This window comes from Theropithecus gelada, chromosome 2 (genome assembly GCF_003255815.1).
Source record: "Theropithecus gelada isolate Dixy chromosome 2, Tgel_1.0, whole genome shotgun sequence".
NCBI classification, from domain to species: Eukaryota; Metazoa; Chordata; class Mammalia; order Primates; family Cercopithecidae; genus Theropithecus; species Theropithecus gelada.
This window is the reverse complement of record NC_037669.1, coordinates 60,187,024-60,208,755: the sequence shown is the minus strand read 5'-3', so window position 1 is coordinate 60,208,755 and position 21,732 is coordinate 60,187,024. Positions and strand designations below refer to the sequence as shown.

Here is a 21,732-nt window from a genome sequence, read left to right as displayed (position 1 = left end):
CTTATTCATCATCCCCAAATAAATATTATGCTCATTAGCAGTCACTCCCTATTTCCCCTTAAATATCCCCCATTCTCCTGCCCTTGGTAGCTAATCTACTTCCTATCTCTATAGATTTGCCAGTGCTGAATGTTTCATATAAACAGAATCCTACCATATGTGGTCCTTCATATCTGACTTCTTTCACCTAGGATGATGTCTTAGTCCAATTCGGGCTGCTATTATAAACTATCATAAACTGGGTTGCTTATAAATATCAGAAATGTATTTCTTATAGTTCTGGAGGCTGGGAATCTAAGATCAAGGCACTGGCAGATTCAGTGTCCGGTGAGGGCACTCTTCCTGGTTCATCTGCTGTGTCCTCGCATGGCAGAAAGAGAGGGGACTTTCTGGGGTCTGTTGTATAAGGGCACTGTTTTTATTCATAAAGGCTCGGCCTCATGACCTGATCACCTCCCAAAGGTGAAGTATAATGTAAACGATCTTCTAATACTATAACCTTAGGGGGTAGGTTTCAACCTATGAATGATGAGAGGACACACACATTGAGACCACACCAGATAACATGTTCAAAGTGTATTCATAGTGCCACATGTATCAGTACTTCATCTCTTTTTATTGCCAAATAATATTCCATTGTATAGATGTGCCATATTTTATTTACCCATTTATCATTTAATAGCATTTGGATTGTTTTCACATTTTGGCTCCTCCATAACGCTGCTATGAACATTGATATACAACTTTTTATGTGGATGTATGTTCTCAAGGCTCTTGGGAGTGGAATTCTGGGTCACATAGTAATTCTATTTTTGACCTTTTGAGGAACTGCCAGACTGCCTTCCACAGTGAATGGCTGCACCATTTTATATTCTCACCAGCAGTGTGTCAGAGTCCCATTTTCTCCATGTGGCCTTCATTTTGGAGGACTTTTTTTGTGTATAGAATTCTAGGTAGACAGTTTTTTACTTTCTTTAAAGATTTTGATCCATTGTCTTTTGGCTTGCATTGTTTGTGATTATTTGATGGGTAAAAAAATGTGTTCCTTGTATATAATGTCTCTGCCTTGCATCCTCCCCCTACCTCAGCTGCTGTAAAGATTTTTCTTTTTTATTTCTGGTTTATGTTAATCTGATTATGATATGCCTGTGTGTGTGTGTGTGTGTGTGTGTGTGTGTGTGTGTGTGTGTGTATGTTTGTGTCTGTCTGTGTCTGTGTGTTTACCCTGCTGCCTGACCAACCCCCACAGACGTGCTGGGTCATTTGATACTGTCTGACAGGTCCTGTGTTCATGGTTCACATTTTTCTGATTCTTTGTCTAGTCCTTTATTTACTGAGCATTGTAATACAAGTTTGTTGAGTATGTGGAGTCTGTTGTTCCTTTAAAGAGTACTGAATTTTCTTTTGTTATACACTAAAGTGACCTGTAGGATCCCTTTGCTACTTTGAAGGCTTATTTTCAAGCTTTATTCAGCCAGGTGTTGTGTAGAGTTAATTTTGGGGCTAGTTTAGCTCCCCGTCCAAGATGGGACCCCTTTGATGTGTGTACTAATGCGCAGGGTGTTCCACGTGATCTCTCTGCTTTGGCTTTTCAGAATCAGGACTCCTCCCAGCCCTGGGTGAGCTCTGGGAAAGTTCAGCGTTCAGACTCCTTGTTTTTCTTCATTTGGCTTCATAGGGTCTTGCCTTATGCATATGCAGTCTGATGTTCAGCCAAAAACTCAAGGGAGGCTCCTATGCAGAGTTCCAGAGCTTTTTCTGTGTGTAGTTCTGTATGCATTAGTACTCCATCCCCACAAATTCTAGCTGCCTCAGTCTCCCTCAACTTTGATCTGTCTCCTTAACTCCATGAGCTTAGTGCCCTCAGCTTGGATTCTTCCTCCTCATGCTGCCATCCAGAGAGGACCCCTGGGTAGAAACTCAGAGCAATAGCTGAGCTGGCCTCGTTTGTTTCCCTATTCTCAGAGATCACCATTGTGCACCACCAGTTGTCCAATGTGTGAACACAGTTGTTTGGGATATTTTATCCAGTTTTCTAGTTGTCTATGGCAATCTCATCTATTCTCTGCAGTGTCTGATTGTTTATGGCACCAACTACCAGTGCTGGTTAACTCTGTCATGGCCAGAAGCTGATGTGACATTTATTTTTCTGATGCATTGGCCCAGGCACTGAGTTTCACATTTCAGAGCACAGGCCTGCGTGCATGAGTACATGTGCGGATGGCTTTAACAGTTCTCCATGAAAGCCCTTTTTATTGGCTGTGCTTTTTGTAGAAACATTTCAGAATCTGCTACTTCATTATGGCTAAGGCAAATAACCCGAAAACCATTGAAGTTTTTATTCCAACCATTGTATGTTAACTAGGAGACTCGATGCCTTCTTTGGAGAGACATTGCTTACTTTCGAGTTTGGATGTTACGTGTGACGCTGGCAATGGGTTTGTTGAAAATGCTGATTTTTTTTTTCTAGCTTATAAATACCACTCCTGAACTATGACTTGTGATGCCTGCAATTTAATGTCTTCCTAGTGTAGGTAGACGTTTCATTGACTCCTGTTGATCATTCTTGCAGGTGGTCCAGCATGACCCGTGTCGGGGCGGAGCAGGGTATTGGAACAGCCTTTTCCGCTTCAAGCACCTGGCCACGGGGCATTACTTGGCAGCAGAGGTAAGCAGCAGCCCTGTGGTTTTCTCTTTCAAGGCTGACGCATCTCATCACCTTTTCTCATTCCGCTGTAGCCATCGTGTAGTAAAAGGCTTAGGGAAATACACTCAGTCACTTTGCTTTTCCTTCTGTTTTTCTGTTTCTTTCTGCCTCATTTCCCTAGAAGAGTCAAAAATGATTACCACATTTTAGTAGGTGACAGGGGTGCTGATCAAGATGTGGGGAGAAAGTAAGTTAGAAGATAATGCCAGGCCGGGCGCGGTGGCTCAAGCCTGTAATCCCAGCACTTTGGGAGGCCGAGACGGGCGGATCGCGAGGTCAAGAGATCGAGACCATCCTGGCTAACATGGTGAAACCCCGTCTCTACTAAAAAATACAAAAAAAACTAGCCGGGCGAGGTGGCGGGCGCCTGTAGTCCCAGCTACTCGGGAGGCTGAGGCAGGAGAATGGCGTGAACCCGGGAGGCGGAGCTTGCAGTGAGCTGAGATCCGGCCACTGCACTCCAGCCCAGGCGACAGAGCGAGACTCCGTCTCAAAAAAAAAAAAAAAAAAAAAAAAAAAAAAGAAGATAATGCCAGTCTAGGTTTTCAGTATTATCTTCCGTTTTGCTCTTATATGCTACCCTTCCCACGTCTTGTCTACCAGCCCCACACCTAGCATGAGCGACTGAGGCTGCAGCGGAAACATGGTATGTAGAACCAGAAGCACTAAGACATATAAAGAAGTGGATAATCTTATAATTACTTACAATAATCTTATAAAGAAAAACAGCATTAGTGGAATAGACAGTGGCTTGTCTTTTACTTGTAGGAATGTCAAAACATCACAGAAATTAACTATACCTTAAGTGTCTGTGAAGGGGCCAGGCACAGTGGCTCACACCTATAATCCCAACACTTTGGGAGGCTGAGGAGTTCAATATCAGCGTGGCCAAAATGGTAAAACCCCGTCTCTACAAAAATTAGCCAGGTGTGGTGGTGCACGCCTGTAGTCCCATCTACTTGGGAGGCTGAAGTGGGAGAATCACTTGAACATGGGAGGTAGAGGTTGCAGTGACCCGAGATCGCACCACTGCACTCCAGCTTGGGTAACAGAACAAGACTGTGTCTCAAAGAAAAAAAAAAAAAGTCTGTGAAGAGTTTTTGAGGAGACGAAAGACTCAGTGCTAAAGGACAGGAGGAATTTACCTTTTAATTTTTGTATAACATGAAGGAGCCATCCTACTGTGTGACAGATGTTGAGTTTTACTCCAATCTGCTGGGAGATGTACGATGCATATTTCTATCAGATTCTAGTCATGCATCAAAAGACCCCCACTGTTATCTGGGACCACCCATGAGACCGCTGAGAGATTTCCAAGGTGATGGTGGGTGTCAGCACTGCTCCTGTGCCTAACCCGAGGAAGGCTGGCTCTAAGTGTGCTCAGCCCCCTACGGTGCCTAATACATGAAGTGGTGATTTTGATATATGTAAGAACTGAAGATCAAAAAGTCTAAGTTCAAACTTAAGATAAAGCCATAGGGAATTACAGACCCAGCTAATCAGCTGTGAGAGATGATTTATGTGGTTTCCTGAAGACTAGCGGTGGTGGCATTATCTGCTATGTTTTGAGGCTAATGTAGCTCTTGCTGGAGGCCTAAATTTTTTATTTTTAACTAAAAATAAGCAGGATTATCAGTGACTGTGTATTGATCTTTTATCCAGCTCAGGCTTTTAACTATTGCTTTGCCAGTGAATTCATTGTCTTCCTCTGTCTATACTTGAGAGCCATCTCTTGGTGACTGGTAGATGTTCCATGTGTGCTGTACCTGTGTGACCTGTGTCATTGTTGTGGCATGCTGGTTTTGTGAACAGAGGGAATGGACAAGTTCTTAGCTGGTCAAGGATGTTTGCAGGCTTTGAAGTCTCCTGCAAGTGGGGCCCAGTCCTTAAGAAAGCAATGGATGTTTTAATTTCCTAATGATTCTTTTTCATCAGGTAGACCCTGACTTTGAGGAAGAATGCCTGGAGTTTCAGCCCTCAGTAAGTATGGACAAGAGCTTTCTTGTCTTCATCTGGTAGGGTGCGGCCAAATGATCTGGAGCTGCATTTAAGAAACTGTCACTGCGGTCACTGAGTGCTGGGGAAGGAGAAACCTTAGGCGCCCTTAAAACACGATCATGTTCTGTGCTTCCCTTGAGAGGGACCGTAGTCCTTTGTGTCTTGATTAGTCCAGGAACTGTTGTTCATGATGGTATTTCTGTGTGTAGTAACGGAGTCTCCATTTCTAAGTTGGAGAAGTTCATGGTATCACTTGGAAGACTCCTAGGGTTGGAGACAGTGATGCCCCATATAGAAGATGGACTTTTTAAAACCAATTGTCTTACTGCTATTGACCTTAATCTATGACTCACACAGCTTTTTCAGGGAATAAGTATGTGAGGTGGATAGTGTTACTGAGGCTATGGCGGTAACACGTGAGGCGTGGTGCACCTGGCGTGTGATTAGATACTCAGCTAATCAGTCCTTGATTTCTGCAAGGTCAGAAATAGGCTTTAGTGTATAATATGGTTTAGAATTTTAAGTGCAAAATGTATCTTTCTCTGGAGACCTTATTGCCAAGTAATGCTGATATGTAGACACTTTGGACTTCAGGTGTCCACATTTATGGGTTGAAGAAGGCAGTGGTTGTGTTACATGGAAATGATGGGTGTAAGTAAGACAGTTTTCTTGTGGAGTGCTTGATTCTGGTCTAGGATTAAGGAAAAACAGTTGCTTCTGGGTTTGACGTGTGTCTCACAATGATCTCAGTGGACCTGGAAGGTAATATTGAGGGTATTTCTTTCTTTTTTTGGCAAGATTTTGAAAAAAAAATAGAGGGATTTTCTTAAAGCACATTAATGAAGGGAACTGGGTGAAGGGAATTTAAGTTGTAATTGTCCTTGGAAAGAGTTGTGAATTCTGCTGTCATGGTTATCCTTCTAGTTATGTGTTGGTGAAATGTTGGCTTTGAAAGACACTCTAGCTGAGACCTTCCTGCTGTGGGTTTGTGGACTTGCTGGGGAGCCTCTCCTCCCCTTTTTGCTCCCTACTGGGGTACCCGAGACTCACCTTCCTTCTTTTCATCCTGGTCACCCCTGTTTCTAGAGTCCATTTTGAAAGCTTTGCTTCCACAGTTAATATGGCTTGGAAAACCCTGACCTAGTTTAACTCTCTGTCAGTGCATGAGGAACTCTGGCAAAACTTCTCTGCACCATGTTCATGTAGTTACTGTTTGAACACTTAGACTGGCAGGGACATCGTGTTTCAGAGGACGGTTCTTGTCCTTGCACCTTCTTTATTTCCAGAGAAGGAGCTGCCTCTGTGTGGCCGACATCCGGTGGTCTCCATGCTGCCGTCTGTGGTGACACAGAGGAAGTCTTACCTCTGAGATTAGGCAAGCTGCAGCTCCTTTCAGTGAGCGCTGATGTCCAAGTGAACTTTGTGCTCTGACGGGTAGAGGGCTGCTCTCCTGGCCTCCTGGTATGGGAGGGAAGACTGGCATTTTCTGTGCAGGAGGAAGAGCACAGTTTAAATACCAGATGTACCATTTATGAGCTGTGTGACCTTGGACAAGTTACTTTCCCTCTCTGAGCCTCAATTCCTTCATCTGTACAAGTGGCATTTTTCAACTTCTCCAAGATCATTAGCATTTTTTAGTGCCTTTGCATCCACCAGGTTGTCTGGGCTGCACAGCAGCGTATAAAAGGAGTTAGGGCGGGTTTCAGGATCTTCCTGGTACGGAGGAGGAAGCAGCCATTGAGAGTGGTCCTGACTCATCCTGCATCTGAGGCTCCCTCAGAGTTCAGTGGTCTTTTGACGTTTTTGTGCTTCTTGGTATCAGAGAGGCGGATGTGCCAGCAGCCTTGGGTGCAGATCTAGACTGCATCACTCTGGCTACTTCGATGTTGTTTGGAGATGGGCTGCGTGTGGAGGAGGGGTGTGTGGAGAGGGGATCTTACCCTACACCCACACGGCCAACAGCACAGATCTGCCTCTGTGGCAAGATGTTAGTAGTAGGAGGACCCCACCCCCCTCATACTCTTCTTGGTTTGGAAACTTTGGTGGAAAACCTCGAGTTGTTTGAGTTTGGGAGAGGAGGCGCCTCATTCTATATGCTGGTCGTTGGTTTCCCTAAGAACAGCTTCAGTGCCTGTGGTTTTTGCCTCGGACCTCACTCGGCTTTGTGGTGCTCGTCCTTCTAAATTCAGGACCCTGAAGACATTTGCTTGGCGCCAGAGGGAGAAAAAGGACCACCAGAGGCTCCTGCTCCTCTGCCAGGCTTCTGCACATGTGCCTTTCTTCCCACTAGGTGGCAGGCGCCGACTGCACACTGAAAGGATGTCAGGACGCTGCCTCTCAGTCGCGTTTCCAGACACAGTGGACGTAATGCAATTGTGATTTTCCTCTTGACTCCCACAGGTCTCTGAAACTTAACTGCCAGCCTGTAGCTGAGCTCTGTGTCTCAAACCATAACCGGGTCAGAGTTTATTTTGAAAGTGGCATGTGGAGTGCTTTGCCAGGTGGTTAGGAGAGAACAAATGTTACTCAAAGTTCTTGCTCCTAAACTGAGGTTTTAGAAGTGTTCTGTCGCTCTCCAGGTGATTCTTCCTTTAGCGTAGATAGAATAAAGGGTCTGGGATTTGTTCAAGTAAAGGGACGAGTGATTAGAGGAGAAAGCGTGAGACAGAGAAGAGATACAGGTTTTGGGTATTAAAAGAACCTTTTTTAAAAAAACACACATAGAGGTTGGGAGTCGCGGCTGAACTGACAGGCTATCGCCCTGCGCTCCTGCATTTCAGGCCCCGTGAAGTTAGATTCTCTCTCCTTTGCCTTTGATTTGATTTCCGTTTTTTGATTCCTTTGTCTTCCTGGTGAAGTCTTCTTCCTCCCTGTCTGGAAAGGAGACAGAGCTTCAGCCTAAGAAAAGCAGGCTGTAGTGACAAAATGTGCTTCCTCAGTAGATGCAGGTGGACGATGTCATCCTGCAAGGATGTTAGACATGGAAAATCACCCAATGTACAGTTGCCGGGCTGAGAGCGAGCTGGCCAAGCCCTTCTGAGCAGGCTCCATGTCTAAGCCCCCTCCTTGAATCTCTGTAGGCAAATGGGCTTTTGAGCCTAGAATGTGCTTTTCTAGTTTCTCGGGAAAGTTTTCATCATCGTTCCTCAGCCTTCGCTATCAGAGATTTTCTTCGCTCTCAGGCAAATCCCTGATGTCGCAGCAGAGGCCCGTCTTCCCAGACCTGTCATCAGCAGCCCTCTCAATTAATGATGGACATCTTTTTCAGGGCTACGCTGACTTCTCAAATATTTCTTTTGGCTGCATTGGGGTTGCTCCTTACAAACACTTGGATTCAGGTTTATTTTGTTTTAGTTTTTCTCCTGGGAAGTCACTGTATCATATTGTCAGTAGACAATTGTCACTGTAGATGAATACAGCTACCGATAATCAAATCTGCAGGATGAGTTTCCTGAAAATCCCCTCTCCCTGAGCTCCTGCGGATGGCTGTACCTGTGTAGAGTTTTTTTCTTTTTTTTTAATCAGCTAGAGCACTCCTTCCATGGTCATCTATTAGTGTAACTCCACATTGTTGAAACTTTTTTTTTTTTTTTTTTAAAGACAGTCTCACTCTGTCGTCTAGGCTGGAGTGCAGTGGTACGATCTCAGCTCACTGCAACCTCTGCTGCCCGAGTTCAAGCGGTTCTTCTGTTTCAACTTCCCAAGTAGCTGGGATTATAGGTGCTTGCCACCATGCCCAACTAATTTTTGTATTTTTAGTATAGATGGGGTTTTACCATGTTGGTCAGGCTGGTCTTGAACTCCTGAACTGAGGTGATCCATCTGCCTTGGCCTCCCAAAGTGCTGGGATTATAGGCTTGAGCCACTGCACCCAGCCTGGGCTAATTTTTTGTATCTTTAGTAGAGATGGGGTTTCATTATCTTGGCCAGGCTGGTCTTGAACTCCTGACCTCATGATCCTCCTGCCTTGGCCTCCCCAAGTGCTGGCATTACAGGCGTGAGCCACTACTCCCAGCCAGAACATTTTTATTGCAACACAAAGAGGTAGAGTGTAAATATCCTTGGCTGCATGGCCAGTTGTCATCTTTTAGGACTGCTTTGTAACTGTGGTCCTTTTGCTGCCAACTGCTGACGTTCACGATCCTTTCTTCTCCGTTCCTGTGGATTGTGGAATAATTGTAGAGAATGAAGGGTTTGGCATGCACAGTTCTTGATTTGATGACTTTACCTCCTCAGGTAGACCCTGATCAGGATGCCTCTCGAAGTAGGTTGCGGAACGCCCAAGAAAAGATGGTGTACTCCCTGGTCTCTGTGCCCGAAGGCAATGACATCTCCTCCATTTTTGAGTTAGACCCCACCACTCTCCGTGGAGGCGACAGCCTTGTCCCAAGGTATGATTTTAAAATTGTTTATCCCCAAAGAATCAGGTCTTGTATGGGTGGCCTGACCAGGTTTCTTGGGATCCAAATCTTTACTGCCTTTTCTTTTAGATTTTTATAAAGGATTTGATGAAAGGTTTGGACTGGCTGCCCAGTATGGCAACTAATTTTTTTAATGGCTCACCACTGGTAAGTTCTCAGTAGTTGAATGAGAAGTGCTATATTTAGGTAAACAAGCCAAACCTTAAGCCCAAGTAGCTCAATTTTCCTAGTTCTCTCTACTCCCTTCCTCCTTCCCCAAACCTTGGGAGAGCCTTTGGTTTGGGGAAAAAGGAAAGGAGTAGAGGAAACTAGGAAATTGAATGGAAATAGAATAAACCATTGAAAAGAAAGATTCTAGAAGATAAAATACCTAAAGTTCACTGTGTGCATAGTAAATTTTATTAACAAGTATTGAGACGTTAGATCAGAAATCTTGTTATTTTTTAAAATTTAACTTTTAGTTTTGTTGCTTAAGAATGCATTTTTTGAGGGGAAATAACTAGACTATAAATGGGGGAAAAAGCTTACTCTTAACAGAATCAACAATATTAATAATAATGGCTGATACTTATTGAGCGCTGACTGCATGCTAGGCACAAACTAAGTACTCCACTTGTGTTATATAATTTAATCTTTCTCAAAAAATCCAGTGAGAGATAGGTAATGCTGTCACTCTTTCTTGTAGATGAAGAAACTGAGGCTCAGAGAGTTTAAGCAACATATCATAAGTTAGTGGTCCCATAGCAGAACCCAAAATCTTAAATGTTTAAGACAGATAGGGTTGTCTGGGCAATTCTGACTCTTCAATACGATGTTGGTTAATGGAAATGTCAGTGTTGTTTATGGATTACACGTATGGCCCCTTGTGAAGTATTAGTTGTGTTTCAACCATTCAGAGGTAGCTACTGGTAACATTTTGGTTTATGTAGTTTTAGACAAGTCTCTGGTCAGACAGAGATGACTGTATCATTTATTATAGATGGGATCATAAGCTATTTTAAACATTTTTTAACTGAATACTATGTTTTATACATATCTCCAAACAAATGAATATCAATTGTCATCGTTTTAAATAATTGTGATCAGGCCTGGCACAGTGGCTCACACCTGTAATCCCAGCACTTTGGGAGACCAAAGCAGGTAGATCACTTGATTGAGTCCAGGTGTTTGAGACCAGCTAGATAATATGATGAAACCCCGACTCTACAAAAAATGCAAAACATTAGCCAGGCATGGTGGCACACACCTGTAGTCCCAGCTGCTTGGAAGGCTGAGGTGGGAGTATCACCTAAACCTGGAGGCAGAGGTTGCAGTGAGCCCAAATTGTGCCACTGCACTCCAGCCTGGGCAACAGAGTAAGACCCTGTCTCCGAAGGAAAAAAAAAAACAGAACTGATGTAGTCAATTGTAATCATCTTTAAATAACTATAGTATCAACTAGTTAATATTGTATTAACTGGTTCATATTTGGACTGTTCTGTTATACTGTATTAATACAATATATTAATGTAATTATTAATATGTAATATGTTAATATTACATTGTAACAATAGAATATAATAGAATTGTGTTCTATTAAGTCCATTATTGAAATATCAGATTGTTTACAGTTTTTATTATTATACATGATGCTTTGTTGAACATCTGTTTGCCTCATTTGTACCTGTACTATCACCACTGAAGGAAAAATACCTGAAAATAGGACTGGTAGATGAAAGGATAGATGTATTTTATGTGTTCTACAAGGTTCTAGACTTCTTTTCAGAGTTTTACTTGATTACACTCTCACCAACAATACATAGGACTTACTTCCCTAAGGTCTTATTGATGCTGGGTTTTATCAGTCTTTAAGATCTTTGGAATATGATACAATAAAATGATACTGTTTTACCCTGTGTAACTCATATACTAAGGAGGTTGAATCTATGCTTCCATGCTTCTTGGTCGTTTGTATTTCATTATTAAATCCACTTTGTGTCCTTCTCCCATTGTCACTTCCAATATTCATATTTTTCTTATCGATTTGTAACAGCCCTTTGTGTGTAGAGTAACAACCTTTTAATGCAATGCGCTACTCTTTTATTTTCCCAGGCTCTGGTGATATTTTTTCAACTTGATTTATGATGGTTCTTTTTTTTTTTCTATATAGATGATATAAAATTTAAACTATGTCATGAGAGTTATTCATCTTTTACTTTTAAAATTTAGGAATCTTACATTTTGTCACATGATTCAAAGGGCTTTCCCTACCTCAAGATTAGTAAATACTCATTTTTTTCCAGAAATTTTATGATGTAATTTATTGTTTCACTGATCCATATGAAAATTTCAATCATTGCTGTATTATTATTTCTTGTTATAAGCACTAATATATGCCCCGTAAGTACTTCCTGTTGCTCTGTCTCACGCTCTGTTTATGCTGAAACACTCATTCGTGGAGTATGATCTTATATTTAGAAGTATAGCATATAACAGTAATTGTGGAGTCATTATGAATGCTTTTCTATTGTACATGCATCAGAGTGTGGCTTGGACCAGAACCATTTGTCCCTTTGTGTGTATTACCCAGTGTATGCAGTGGGAAACCACTTTCCTATTTATATTTTGATACATTATATTCTAGACTAGGGGCTATAGAGTAAACCTCAATATTTATTTTCCTAAAACCCTCCTTTTTTCGCTGTTAGGAACTCTTATGTTCGGCTCAGACACCTATGTACTAATACCTGGGTTCACAGCACAAATATTCCTATTGACAAGGAAGAAGAAAAGCCCGTGATGCTAAAAGTAAGTCCTGGGACTTGCCTGTCTCTTTTTGGTCTTGTGTTTCCTAATGAAAGGGCTTCTTTGAGGACACATTAGGGAGTATGGAGCTGTGGAGTTTTGTTGCTTTGGCGAGAGTGTGGTCATGGCCGAACTGGAATGTGACGAAAGAATAGTTTCCAAGAGACCTGAGTGGAGCAAACCTAGGGCTTTTGAAATAACTAGAACTTTTTAATTTTATTCCATGGCTTCTGCCCTAATGGTTGAGCAATTATCTGGATTTCAACCACATTTCATGACTGTCTGAAGGATAATTTAGCTGGGGAATGTTTTCTTGTATCATGAGGTACATCAAGTATCTAGTTGATTCTCTAGTTGATTCTGATTCCCCAATCTCTATTATTTATTCCTCTCTGTATTTCAATATACACTTTTATTTCATGAATGTTCTCTCAGCCCCTTTACTTTCTCTCCCTACTTCTCCTTTCCCCTGTCTCCCGGCTCACAGAGTATAAATACATATACATGGGGCTTTTCTTTTAAAAAATGGAGGGACGCTCTCATATAACTTTTATTTTGTTGTGGCATTGGGGAAGGTTATTGGAATTTTTCACTTCTTTACTGAACATTTTTAGATTTATAGAAAAGTTGAAATAATGGTGCAGTGTCTATCCTTATAATGCTCCTCACTTAGAGTCAGTAATTACCATTTTCCATATTTGCTTTTTCTCTATGTATTTACAAACATCTTCTTTAAATATGAGAATCTGACATGCTCCCTGTAACAAATGAAGTTAAAAATGATAGTAGTGCCCCTTTTCTGCCTCACTGGTCCCCATAGTACCAATTTCCAGAGATAACATCTGTTAACCATTTGGAGTACATCCTTCCAGATTTTTTTCCTATGTCATTTTAACTGCAAGATAGCTCCAATATCTTGGGATCAGCCAATGTCTTGTAAATGTAGTGTTTGATTAGAGTCTTACCCTTCCCATCTAAGAGATTATCTCACAAGGACCACCTTGAATTTCAGATTGGCACCTCTCCTGTGAAGGAGGATAAGGAAGCATTTGCCATAGTTCCCGTTTCTCCTGCTGAAGTTCGGGACCTGGACTTTGCCAATGATGCCAGCAAGGTGCTGGGCTCCATTGCTGGGAAGCTGGAGAAGGGTACCATCACCCAGAATGAAAGGAGGTGAGCACTCCCATGTGCTCAGCACAGCCGTCCTCCCCCACTGAGAATTTCTGACATCCATGGTGGAGGGAGAGAATGGTGACTCTGGTCAGCTGAACGCGGGGTAGCAGGCCTTGGCATTTATGGGTGCCTTCAATTTGTAACTTTTAAGAAATAGTACTTTTACATTCATTTTTTGACTCTCTAAAGTTATGAGGATCAGGCGCAGTGGCTCACACCTGTAATCCCAGCACTTTGGGAGGCTGAGGTGGGTGGATTACTTGAGGTCAGGAGTTCAAGACCAGCCTGGCTAACATGGTGAAACCCTGTCTCTACTAAAAATACAAAAATTAGCCAGGCATGGTGGTGGGTGCCTGTAATCCCAGCTCCTCGGAAGCTGAGGCAGAAGAATTGCTTGAACCCAGGAAGTGGAGGTTATAGCGAGCCAAGATCATACCACTACACTTCAGCCTGGGTGACAAAGTGAGACTCTATCTCAAAAATAATAATAATAATAATAATAAAGTGATGAAGACCTGTCTCTGTCTTTCTGTCTCTAAGTTGGTCTCTAGAACCACATTACTAAATGTCAGGGAATGAGTTTACTCTGAGATAAAATTTTGTGTCTGATATTTCATAAAGATGATCATCCTTTTGTGGATAATGATTCTTTTTGTGTCTTTCACTCTCTGTGGTACTTGGCCTTGGTTATCAGTTTCAAAGAAATTGGAAAGGGTGGGTCTGCCCCTGTTTAACTGGCTCATTAGTCCAGAAGGCTTCCAAGGCAAAGCTTCCAGCCTGCTGAACACTGAGCACATCTGTCTCTAATAGCTTCTTTCCTCCTAAGGTCTGTAACCAAGCTGCTGGAAGACTTGGTTTACTTTGTCACTGGTGGAACTAATTCTGGTCAAGATGTTCTTGAAGTTGTCTTCTCCAAGCCCAACAGAGAACGGCAGAAACTGATGAGAGAACAGAATATTCTCAAGCAGGTTGGTGAGATGTGGCATACTAGGGATTTGGCTTTATGAGAAATCAGTGGGATGGCCAGGAGCGGTAGCTCATGCCTGTAATCCCAGCACTTTGGGAAGCTGAGGCAGGAGGATCCACTTGAGCCCAGGAGATGAAGGTTACAGTGAGCTGAGATCACACCACTGCACTCCAGCCTGGGTGACAGAGAGAGAATCTGTCTCAAAAAAAAAAAAAAAAAAAAAAAAGAAAAAGAGAAATCAGTGGGATCATTGAGGGATATTGGTGATTCCCTCAAAGGGATATTGGTGATACCTCAAAGGCTTGATGAATTGATTTTTCAATAGACTATTTTCTAGAGCACTTTTAGGTTCTCAGCAAGATTGTGCACAAAGTCCAGAGAATTCCCATATCTCCTTTTCCCCAACATACTTGGCGTCCCCCACTATCGACATCCTGCATCACGGTGAGACATTTGTGACAATTTGATGAATCAACATTGATGCATCATTATCACCTGAAGTCCATAGTTTATATTAGGGTTCACTCTTGGCATTTTATTTTCTATGGGTTTTGATAAATGTATGATGCCATTTAGGCACCATTATAATATCATACAGAATAGCTTCACTGCCCCGAAATCATCTGTGCTCCTCCTATTCATCTGTCCTTCCTGCTAACCCTTCACAGCCATGAGTGTTTTTACTGCCTCCTTTGTTTTCCCGTTACAGAATGTGACATGGTTGGAATCATACAGTATGTACCCTTTTCAGATGGGCAAATTTCACTTAGTGATATGCATCTAAGGTTCTTCAGTGTCTGTTCATGGCTTGATAGTTCAGTTCAATTGATTTTTACCATACTTGTGGGATGTCAATCATGTGAGAGTTTACCTGTTAGGAACCTCAAGAAACATTCAGTTGACAACTTTATTTTCCTCAAAAATAATATAAAGTGCAATGTGACCTTAAGGTTATTTCATACATTTGGGAGTATGGCATATTCTATACACTCAGAAGGCCTATATAGGCTCTTATAGAGGGCCCTATAAGTCACCACAGAATCTTTCCATAAAGAATGAGTAGTGGTTGACAGGAAATACATAGATGATATTGTTGGATGTAAATGTAAATAAACTAGTATAAAGACAAATTACAGGCAGTAAAGTGACAAATCCAGAGTAGATTAAATGCACAGAGATGCATACCATGTCGTTCTATAACCCAACTAGAGGTTAGCCCACAAGCTTGCCATGGGAATTCCTGGCCACCAAAGCTAAAAGAGAAACCATTACAAGTCCCACTGTTCCCCATGGAACATGGGATTTGAGATTATTTTTTTCATGTTGGTCTACGATAGACAGAATTTATTAATAATCCATCATGTTTCAACAAGAATTTCCAGTTCAAGAGTAAATGTCCAGCTGTTGTTTCATGTGATGATTCTCAAATTAGACCTCTGGCTTGATGCCCATGCTCATTTGTACAGTAGTAATTCCTGAGAGGCAAAAAATAACTGACTCATGGCAGGAGCCTTCATTGATTACTTGTGCTGGGCACTAGTGCAACTTAAAATTATCATCCACTTTCATCCTTACTACACCTTACTACATCCTTACTACACCTTTGTGATGCAGGCATTATTATTTCCATTTTGCTGGTAAGGAAATGGGGGTTTACTTTGTGATGTGTACTGCTAGGAAGTAATAAAGGTATGTGTTTCCACCTAGAATCTGCTGATTCCATTGTCTGTGTTCTTAAACACTTCGCTCTAAACACTGTGCTGTTAGGTATATGAGGACCAGTGAAGTCCAGGTAGACTTAATTCATTGAGTTCCCCATCTCAGCTGATGGGCCGAATGCAGTGTTCAGGTTATGGGTGTCTTTGGATAGAGAAACTTTCCGATGCAATCCAGCCACCCTTGAGCTTGCGTTACTTCCAAACAGAGAGTTAGCTTTGAAGCCCTAAGTGATTGCCATTTTTGCTCTTCATTTTCACAAACAGATCTTCAAGTTGTTACAAGCCCCATTCACAGACTGCGGTGATGGCCCAATGCTTCGGCTGGAAGAGCTCGGGGACCAGCGGCACGCTCCTTTCAGACACATCTGCCGGCTCTGCTACAGGGTGCTGAGACACTCGCAGCAAGACTACAGGAAGAACCAGGTTTGGATTAAACATTGATGGGATGTGGTCGTCAGTTTCCTCCCTGAAGTTTATGTACTTTCCTCATGAGTCTTTAGTGTCACATATCTATTTATAGAATGGATAGAGAATAGTTCAGTGTTAAGCTTGCTCTTGGGAAGGAAACACAAGCCCAGGAATAATATTATTACCGAATCGTTAAGAAACATACTGGAGAATTCTCTTCTGCAGACAGCTTTCTATGAGATTTCTGGTTTTGGAGTTGGTTTTACATTTATAGAATTTTTAATGGCATATTCCCTTAGGGCTTAGGGGTGAGATGATGCCATTGTGTTTATATTAAAGATATAGTGGAGTCTTTTCTTCCTGCCACCTTTAAAATCCTCCATCTCTTTCTAGAAACATGATCTTTATTTGGTTTCTGGTTCATGTTTTATGACATTATAATTCATTGTTTATAGATATATCTTATACATAGTTATATTTTACGTATTATACATAGTATGTGTGTATTTATATACACATACACAATGTATAGTCTCCTATGAAATAAATGTTCTAACCTCTTTGTGGGCTCCAAACAACCTTCAGATTCTAAGGAAAGCTGAGAACTGTATTGCTACATCATTGGTTCTTAATTGGGGGTAGCAGTTTTGTCCCCCAAAGAATATTTGGCAACGTCTGGAGACCCTTTTGAGTTTTACAACTTCTTGGTGCTACTGGCATCTGGTGAGGGGAGGCCAGGGATGCTCTCAAATACCCAGCAGTGCCAAGGACATCCCCCCACAACAAAGAATTATCCTGCCTAAAATGTCAGTAGTGCTGAGGTTTAGAAAATTTGTGCCACATGGAGTACCATAGGCATACAAAATGATGCTTATTATAACCTTGACTCTTACCACTTTATGTGAACTATCCCTGCCTTTTGGTGCAAAAGGCTTTTGTTTTTAAGGTTTTGACTGCCACTATACCTGGACTTTTAGACTTTTTTCTTTGTAGTTAAGGGTTTTTGTCGTGTCATCATAAAGATAGTGTTGATCTTGAATAGTGCTTTTTTTGAAGTGTGGCAAGCTGTGATTGCTTTAAATTCACCTTCAGTGCGTTGATACTATAATCCAATAGCCAGAGAGATTTTATTCTGTTCCTCTCTCCCATCTTCAGATGAGGATACATCTGGGTCTGTGGGGTGTGTCAAGATACTTTGCTTGTACATGAGGAAACAAACTAGTCCCTCTTGGAACTGCTGGATTAGACATCTTTGCTTAGTTGTTTATGGATCCTTTGCCGGCTGGCAGATGATGAGTTCCTAAACAATGCCTACTTATAGAGTACAGGCTGAAAAACATGGCCTGTTTTCATTATGTTAATCCTAAATAGTTTCCGGGATTTAGGAATTAATGGGAAAAAAATTAAAGCAAGTTTCAAGGGCCACTTGAATTTTTGAGCAAGCAGTCTCTCTTGGCCAGGGAAGCATCTTTGAATAGAAACAAACACGTATTTGTAAGAGATTTCCTTCAGTTCACAAATATTTCTATGGAACGTGATATCTGATCCCAAAAGAGAGAAACCAGAGATGTATTCATGAGTTCCATGCATACGATGGATTTTCTTAGGTATTCCTGAACTTCTTATGCACTCATTGACTTTAAAAAAGTATTTTTACCACAAATAAAGGAAATGAAACAGGGTAACATTGTTTCAGATATCCAGGTAGGCTTTATCTGTGTTTATTTAGCAGCGCAGGTCAATGGGGGCACAGTTAAGTCCTCTTGAATTAGGAATACATTTAGAGGTGAAAACCAGCTTTGGACCTTTTTGAAACATAAATCACTAGATTAAACTTTATACTGTGCACTTAATAAAATATCCCCATGTAAATACAGGCTATTTTGCTTAATTACATTCGTGTGGCAGGCTTAGTAAAATAAAGGATGTGAAGGAGTTTGCAGCTGTTGCCCTAGGACAGAAAGTTGTAGAAAGACCCTCACTTCTGTAATTTCTCTTAGGAGCAGTAGTTCTCATCAGGAAACGTTCCTGCTTTCTTTATTCTACACTTAACCATATTGTCATTTATCTTTCCTGCTGACGTCTCTTTTCTCTCCCTATAAAGGAGTATATAGCCAAGCAGTTTGGCTTCATGCAGAAGCAGATTGGCTATGATGTGTTGGCCGAAGACACTATCACTGCCCTGCTCCACAATAATCGGAAACTCCTGGAAAAACACATTACTGCGGCAGAGATTGACACATTTGTCAGCCTGGTGCGAAAGAACAGGGAGCCCAGGTGAGGCGGGAGTGGGGTCAATGCAGGATGGTGTCTGTGCCTTTGAGATGCAGGGACTTAGCTGGTGCTTTTTACTACGTTTTCTTGTGCTGCTAGTGACAAGTTTTGATTAGTTAGGTCCGGTGAGGCTCTTTGATGAGTAGTGGCAAGAACATGGTGTTAAAATGAGACCCGGGGGGTGCATTCCTAGCTCCAATATGTACCACCTGGATGAGCTTGGGTTTTTCCTGAGCTTTAATTTCCTCATCTGCTAAATGGGTAGTTATGAAAATTAGAATAAATGCATGTGACATGCATGGCACTTAGTAGATGCAGAGTAAATGACAGTTATTGGCCACTCATTCACTTTTTTAACAATGTTCTTAATTGTTAATTTTAATGGGTGCCTAGTGGGTATATATATTCATGGGGTACATGAGATGTTTTGATGGAGGCGTGCAATGTGAAATAATCACATCCTAGAGAATGGGGGATCCATCCACTCCAACACTTATTTTTTGTGTTACAAAGAATCCAATTCTATTCTTTTAGTTATTTTAAAATGTACAATTAAATTATTGACCATAATTACCCCATTTACTGTCAAACAGTAGGTCTTATTTGTTCTTTCTATTATTTTTTTGTACCCTCTAACCATCCCCACCTCCCCGCTGCCCTCCCACTATCCTTCCCAGCCTTTGGTAACCATCCTTCTACTCTCTCTGTCCATGAGTTCAATTGTTTTGATTTTTAGATCCCACAAATCAGTGAGAAGATGCAATGTTTGTCTTTCTGTGCTTGGCTTATTTCACTTAACATAATGACCTCCAGTTCCATCCATGTTGTTGCAGATGACTGGATCTCACTGTTTTCATTCACTTTTTTTTTTTTGAAATGGAGTCTCACTCTGTCGCCCAGGCTGGAGTGCAGTGGCGAGATCTCAGCTCACTGCAACCTCCACCTCCTGGGTCCAAGCAATTCTTCTGCCTCACGCTCCCGAGTAGCTGGGACTATAGGCACTTGCCACCACACCCGGCAAATTTTTGTGTTTTTTTTTTTTTTTTTTGAGACGGAGTCTCGCTCTGTCTCCCAGGCTGGAGTGCAGTGGCCGTATCTCGGCTCACTGCAAGCTCTGCCTCCTGGGTTTACGCCGTTCTCCTGCCTCAGCCTCCCGAGTAGCTGGGACTACAGGCGCCTGCCACCTCGCCCGGCTAGTTTTTTTGTATTTTTTAGTAGAGACGGGGTTTCACCGTGCATGTTAGCCAGGATGGTCTCGATCTCCTGACCTCGTGATCCGCCCGTCTCGGCCTCCCAAAGTGCTGGGATTACAGGCTTGAGCCACCGCGCCCGGCCTAAATTTTTGTGTTTTTAGTAGAGACGGGGTTTTACCGTATTGGCCAGGCTGGTCTCAAACTCCTGACCTTGTGATCCGCCCACCTTGGCCTCCCAAAGTGCTGGGATTACAGGCGGGAGCCGCCGCACTTGGCCTCATTCACTTTTTAGCACCCCTTGCTTATCAGTTAAACACTCCCCTCCCTCAATATAATCAGTAAGTCTTGCAAGTTCAGTTGTCGGTTGACCATTTTTATTATAGATTAGTGAATTCTATTGATTGTATCTCATTCACACAGATCTGCTCCTCTTTCGTACACCCTGTCCCCATTTCTTTCCCCTTCTCTTGTCCTTCTAATTAAGACCCACATTTTCAGTTGAAGCAGGAAGCAATTTACAGTGTGGGTGTCACAAATGATTACAATGGAGCGCAGACACAGTTGCTGTAAAAACACCTACTACACCTATGAAAATAACCCGCGTTTTCTGGAGCCTGCTCACGAGCCAGCTAGTGAGCAATGGAAGCACTCCCATTAATCATCTCATTTAGTCCTCAGGACAGCCCTCAGAAGTGACACATTATCCTTTTCTATAGATGAGCCTCAACTAAAGCACAGTGAAATTAGTAATTTCCCCAAATTAACGCTCCATAGCAGAACTCCACTAATAAGATCCTAACCGGGCTTCCAATGCAGGTAGCCAAACATCGGGGCATTGCCTCTCACCACTGTGGTTCCCCTGTATCTCCACCACACCTTCCTTATGTGAGCTTCTTTCTTGTCTTGTTCCTTCTTCTCACCTTTGCCTCATCACCTCTTCCTTGACCACAGCCACTACTGTCTCTCCTTCTTGCTTCCTCTTCCTTCTTTCTAGCATGTGGGTTTCTGGTGGTGCCATAAACACTGGCATCGAGACCTAGAATGCTGCTGACATGTCTTGGTAAAGATACATTGGACCTGTGCACTTAAGGAAGGGTTGGGCTCCAGGAGCCTAACCTCTGCTCTAACTACGGAAAATGTTTTGTTTCTGTTTCCGTTTAGATTCTTAGATTACCTCTCCGACCTCTGTGTCTCCATGAACAAATCGATTCCAGTGACCCAGGAGCTAATATGTAAAGCTGTACTGAATCCCACCAATGCTGACATCCTGATTGAGACCAAGTGAGTGGGGAGCCGGGGTTTAGATGGAAAACATGTGGTTCATTCTGTGTTGGCGCTCATGAGGAATAAAACCTAGCCCTATCGTTTTTTGAGTTGATCTAAAGTCAGCATGGCTGGCATTTGATCTTCCTATTGGAAAAGTCTTGATTAGGAGAATTACTGAATTTGATTTTGGTGTGGCCTCCTCTGCATAGTAGTGTCACTTACTTTGCATACAAGTTTAAAAGTCACGTAAACTCACTGGGGAGCAATTTACACAGTTACATTTTAAGAGTTTAAAACTCTTTGTGTGACTGTCAATCTAAAATTTCAAATGACATAATTAATATTCAGTGTTAAGATTAAGTCACTGTTGGGAGGAGTTTTAAGTTATTACTCTTCAGAATGTGTTTATTGGTCTGAAGAATTTTTCTTAACAGTAGTAATTCATTTTTGGCAAAGGAACAGTTTTCCTGAGAACTACAGTGCCAGTAATATGGGCAACATTTAAAAAAAATTACTAAATTATGTCCTGAGCTAGTGATACTGCATTGATTCTCATGTATAACTCAGTTTTGGGCTTGGGCTACTGCAGGGTTTTTCAGTTTAGGTATTTTCATATTTCGGGCTGGGTAATCCTTTGTTGTGGCTCTGTTCTAGGCACTGTAAAATGTTTTTTTTGTTTTGTTTTGTTTTGTTTTTGTTTTTTGTTTTTTTTTTTAATTTAAAAACATTTTATTAGTAATTTTAAGACATGTTATCTTTTTTTTTTTTTTACATTTATCTAATTTATTTATTTCTTTTTTTTTTTTTTAAATTTATTTATTTT

The 21,732-nt window shown here is 41.8% G+C and overlaps 1 protein-coding gene across 1 annotated transcript in view; it reads left to right on the top strand.

Annotated features, from left to right (window-relative positions):
• The window catches only part of ITPR1 (inositol 1,4,5-trisphosphate receptor type 1), a 354,161-nt gene that overhangs the window by 155,545 nt on the left and 176,884 nt on the right, over positions 1-21,732 (top strand). The window contains exons 11-18 of the mRNA XM_025375486.1: positions 2,573-2,668; positions 8,942-9,096; positions 11,814-11,913; positions 12,923-13,083; positions 13,910-14,051; positions 16,033-16,191; positions 18,281-18,453; positions 20,805-20,924. Of these exons, the coding sequence (XP_025231271.1) occupies positions 2,573-2,668; positions 8,942-9,096; positions 11,814-11,913; positions 12,923-13,083; positions 13,910-14,051; positions 16,033-16,191; positions 18,281-18,453; positions 20,805-20,924 (1,106 nt within the window). The remainder of the gene's footprint in view (positions 1-2,572; positions 2,669-8,941; positions 9,097-11,813; positions 11,914-12,922; positions 13,084-13,909; positions 14,052-16,032; positions 16,192-18,280; positions 18,454-20,804; positions 20,925-21,732) is intronic.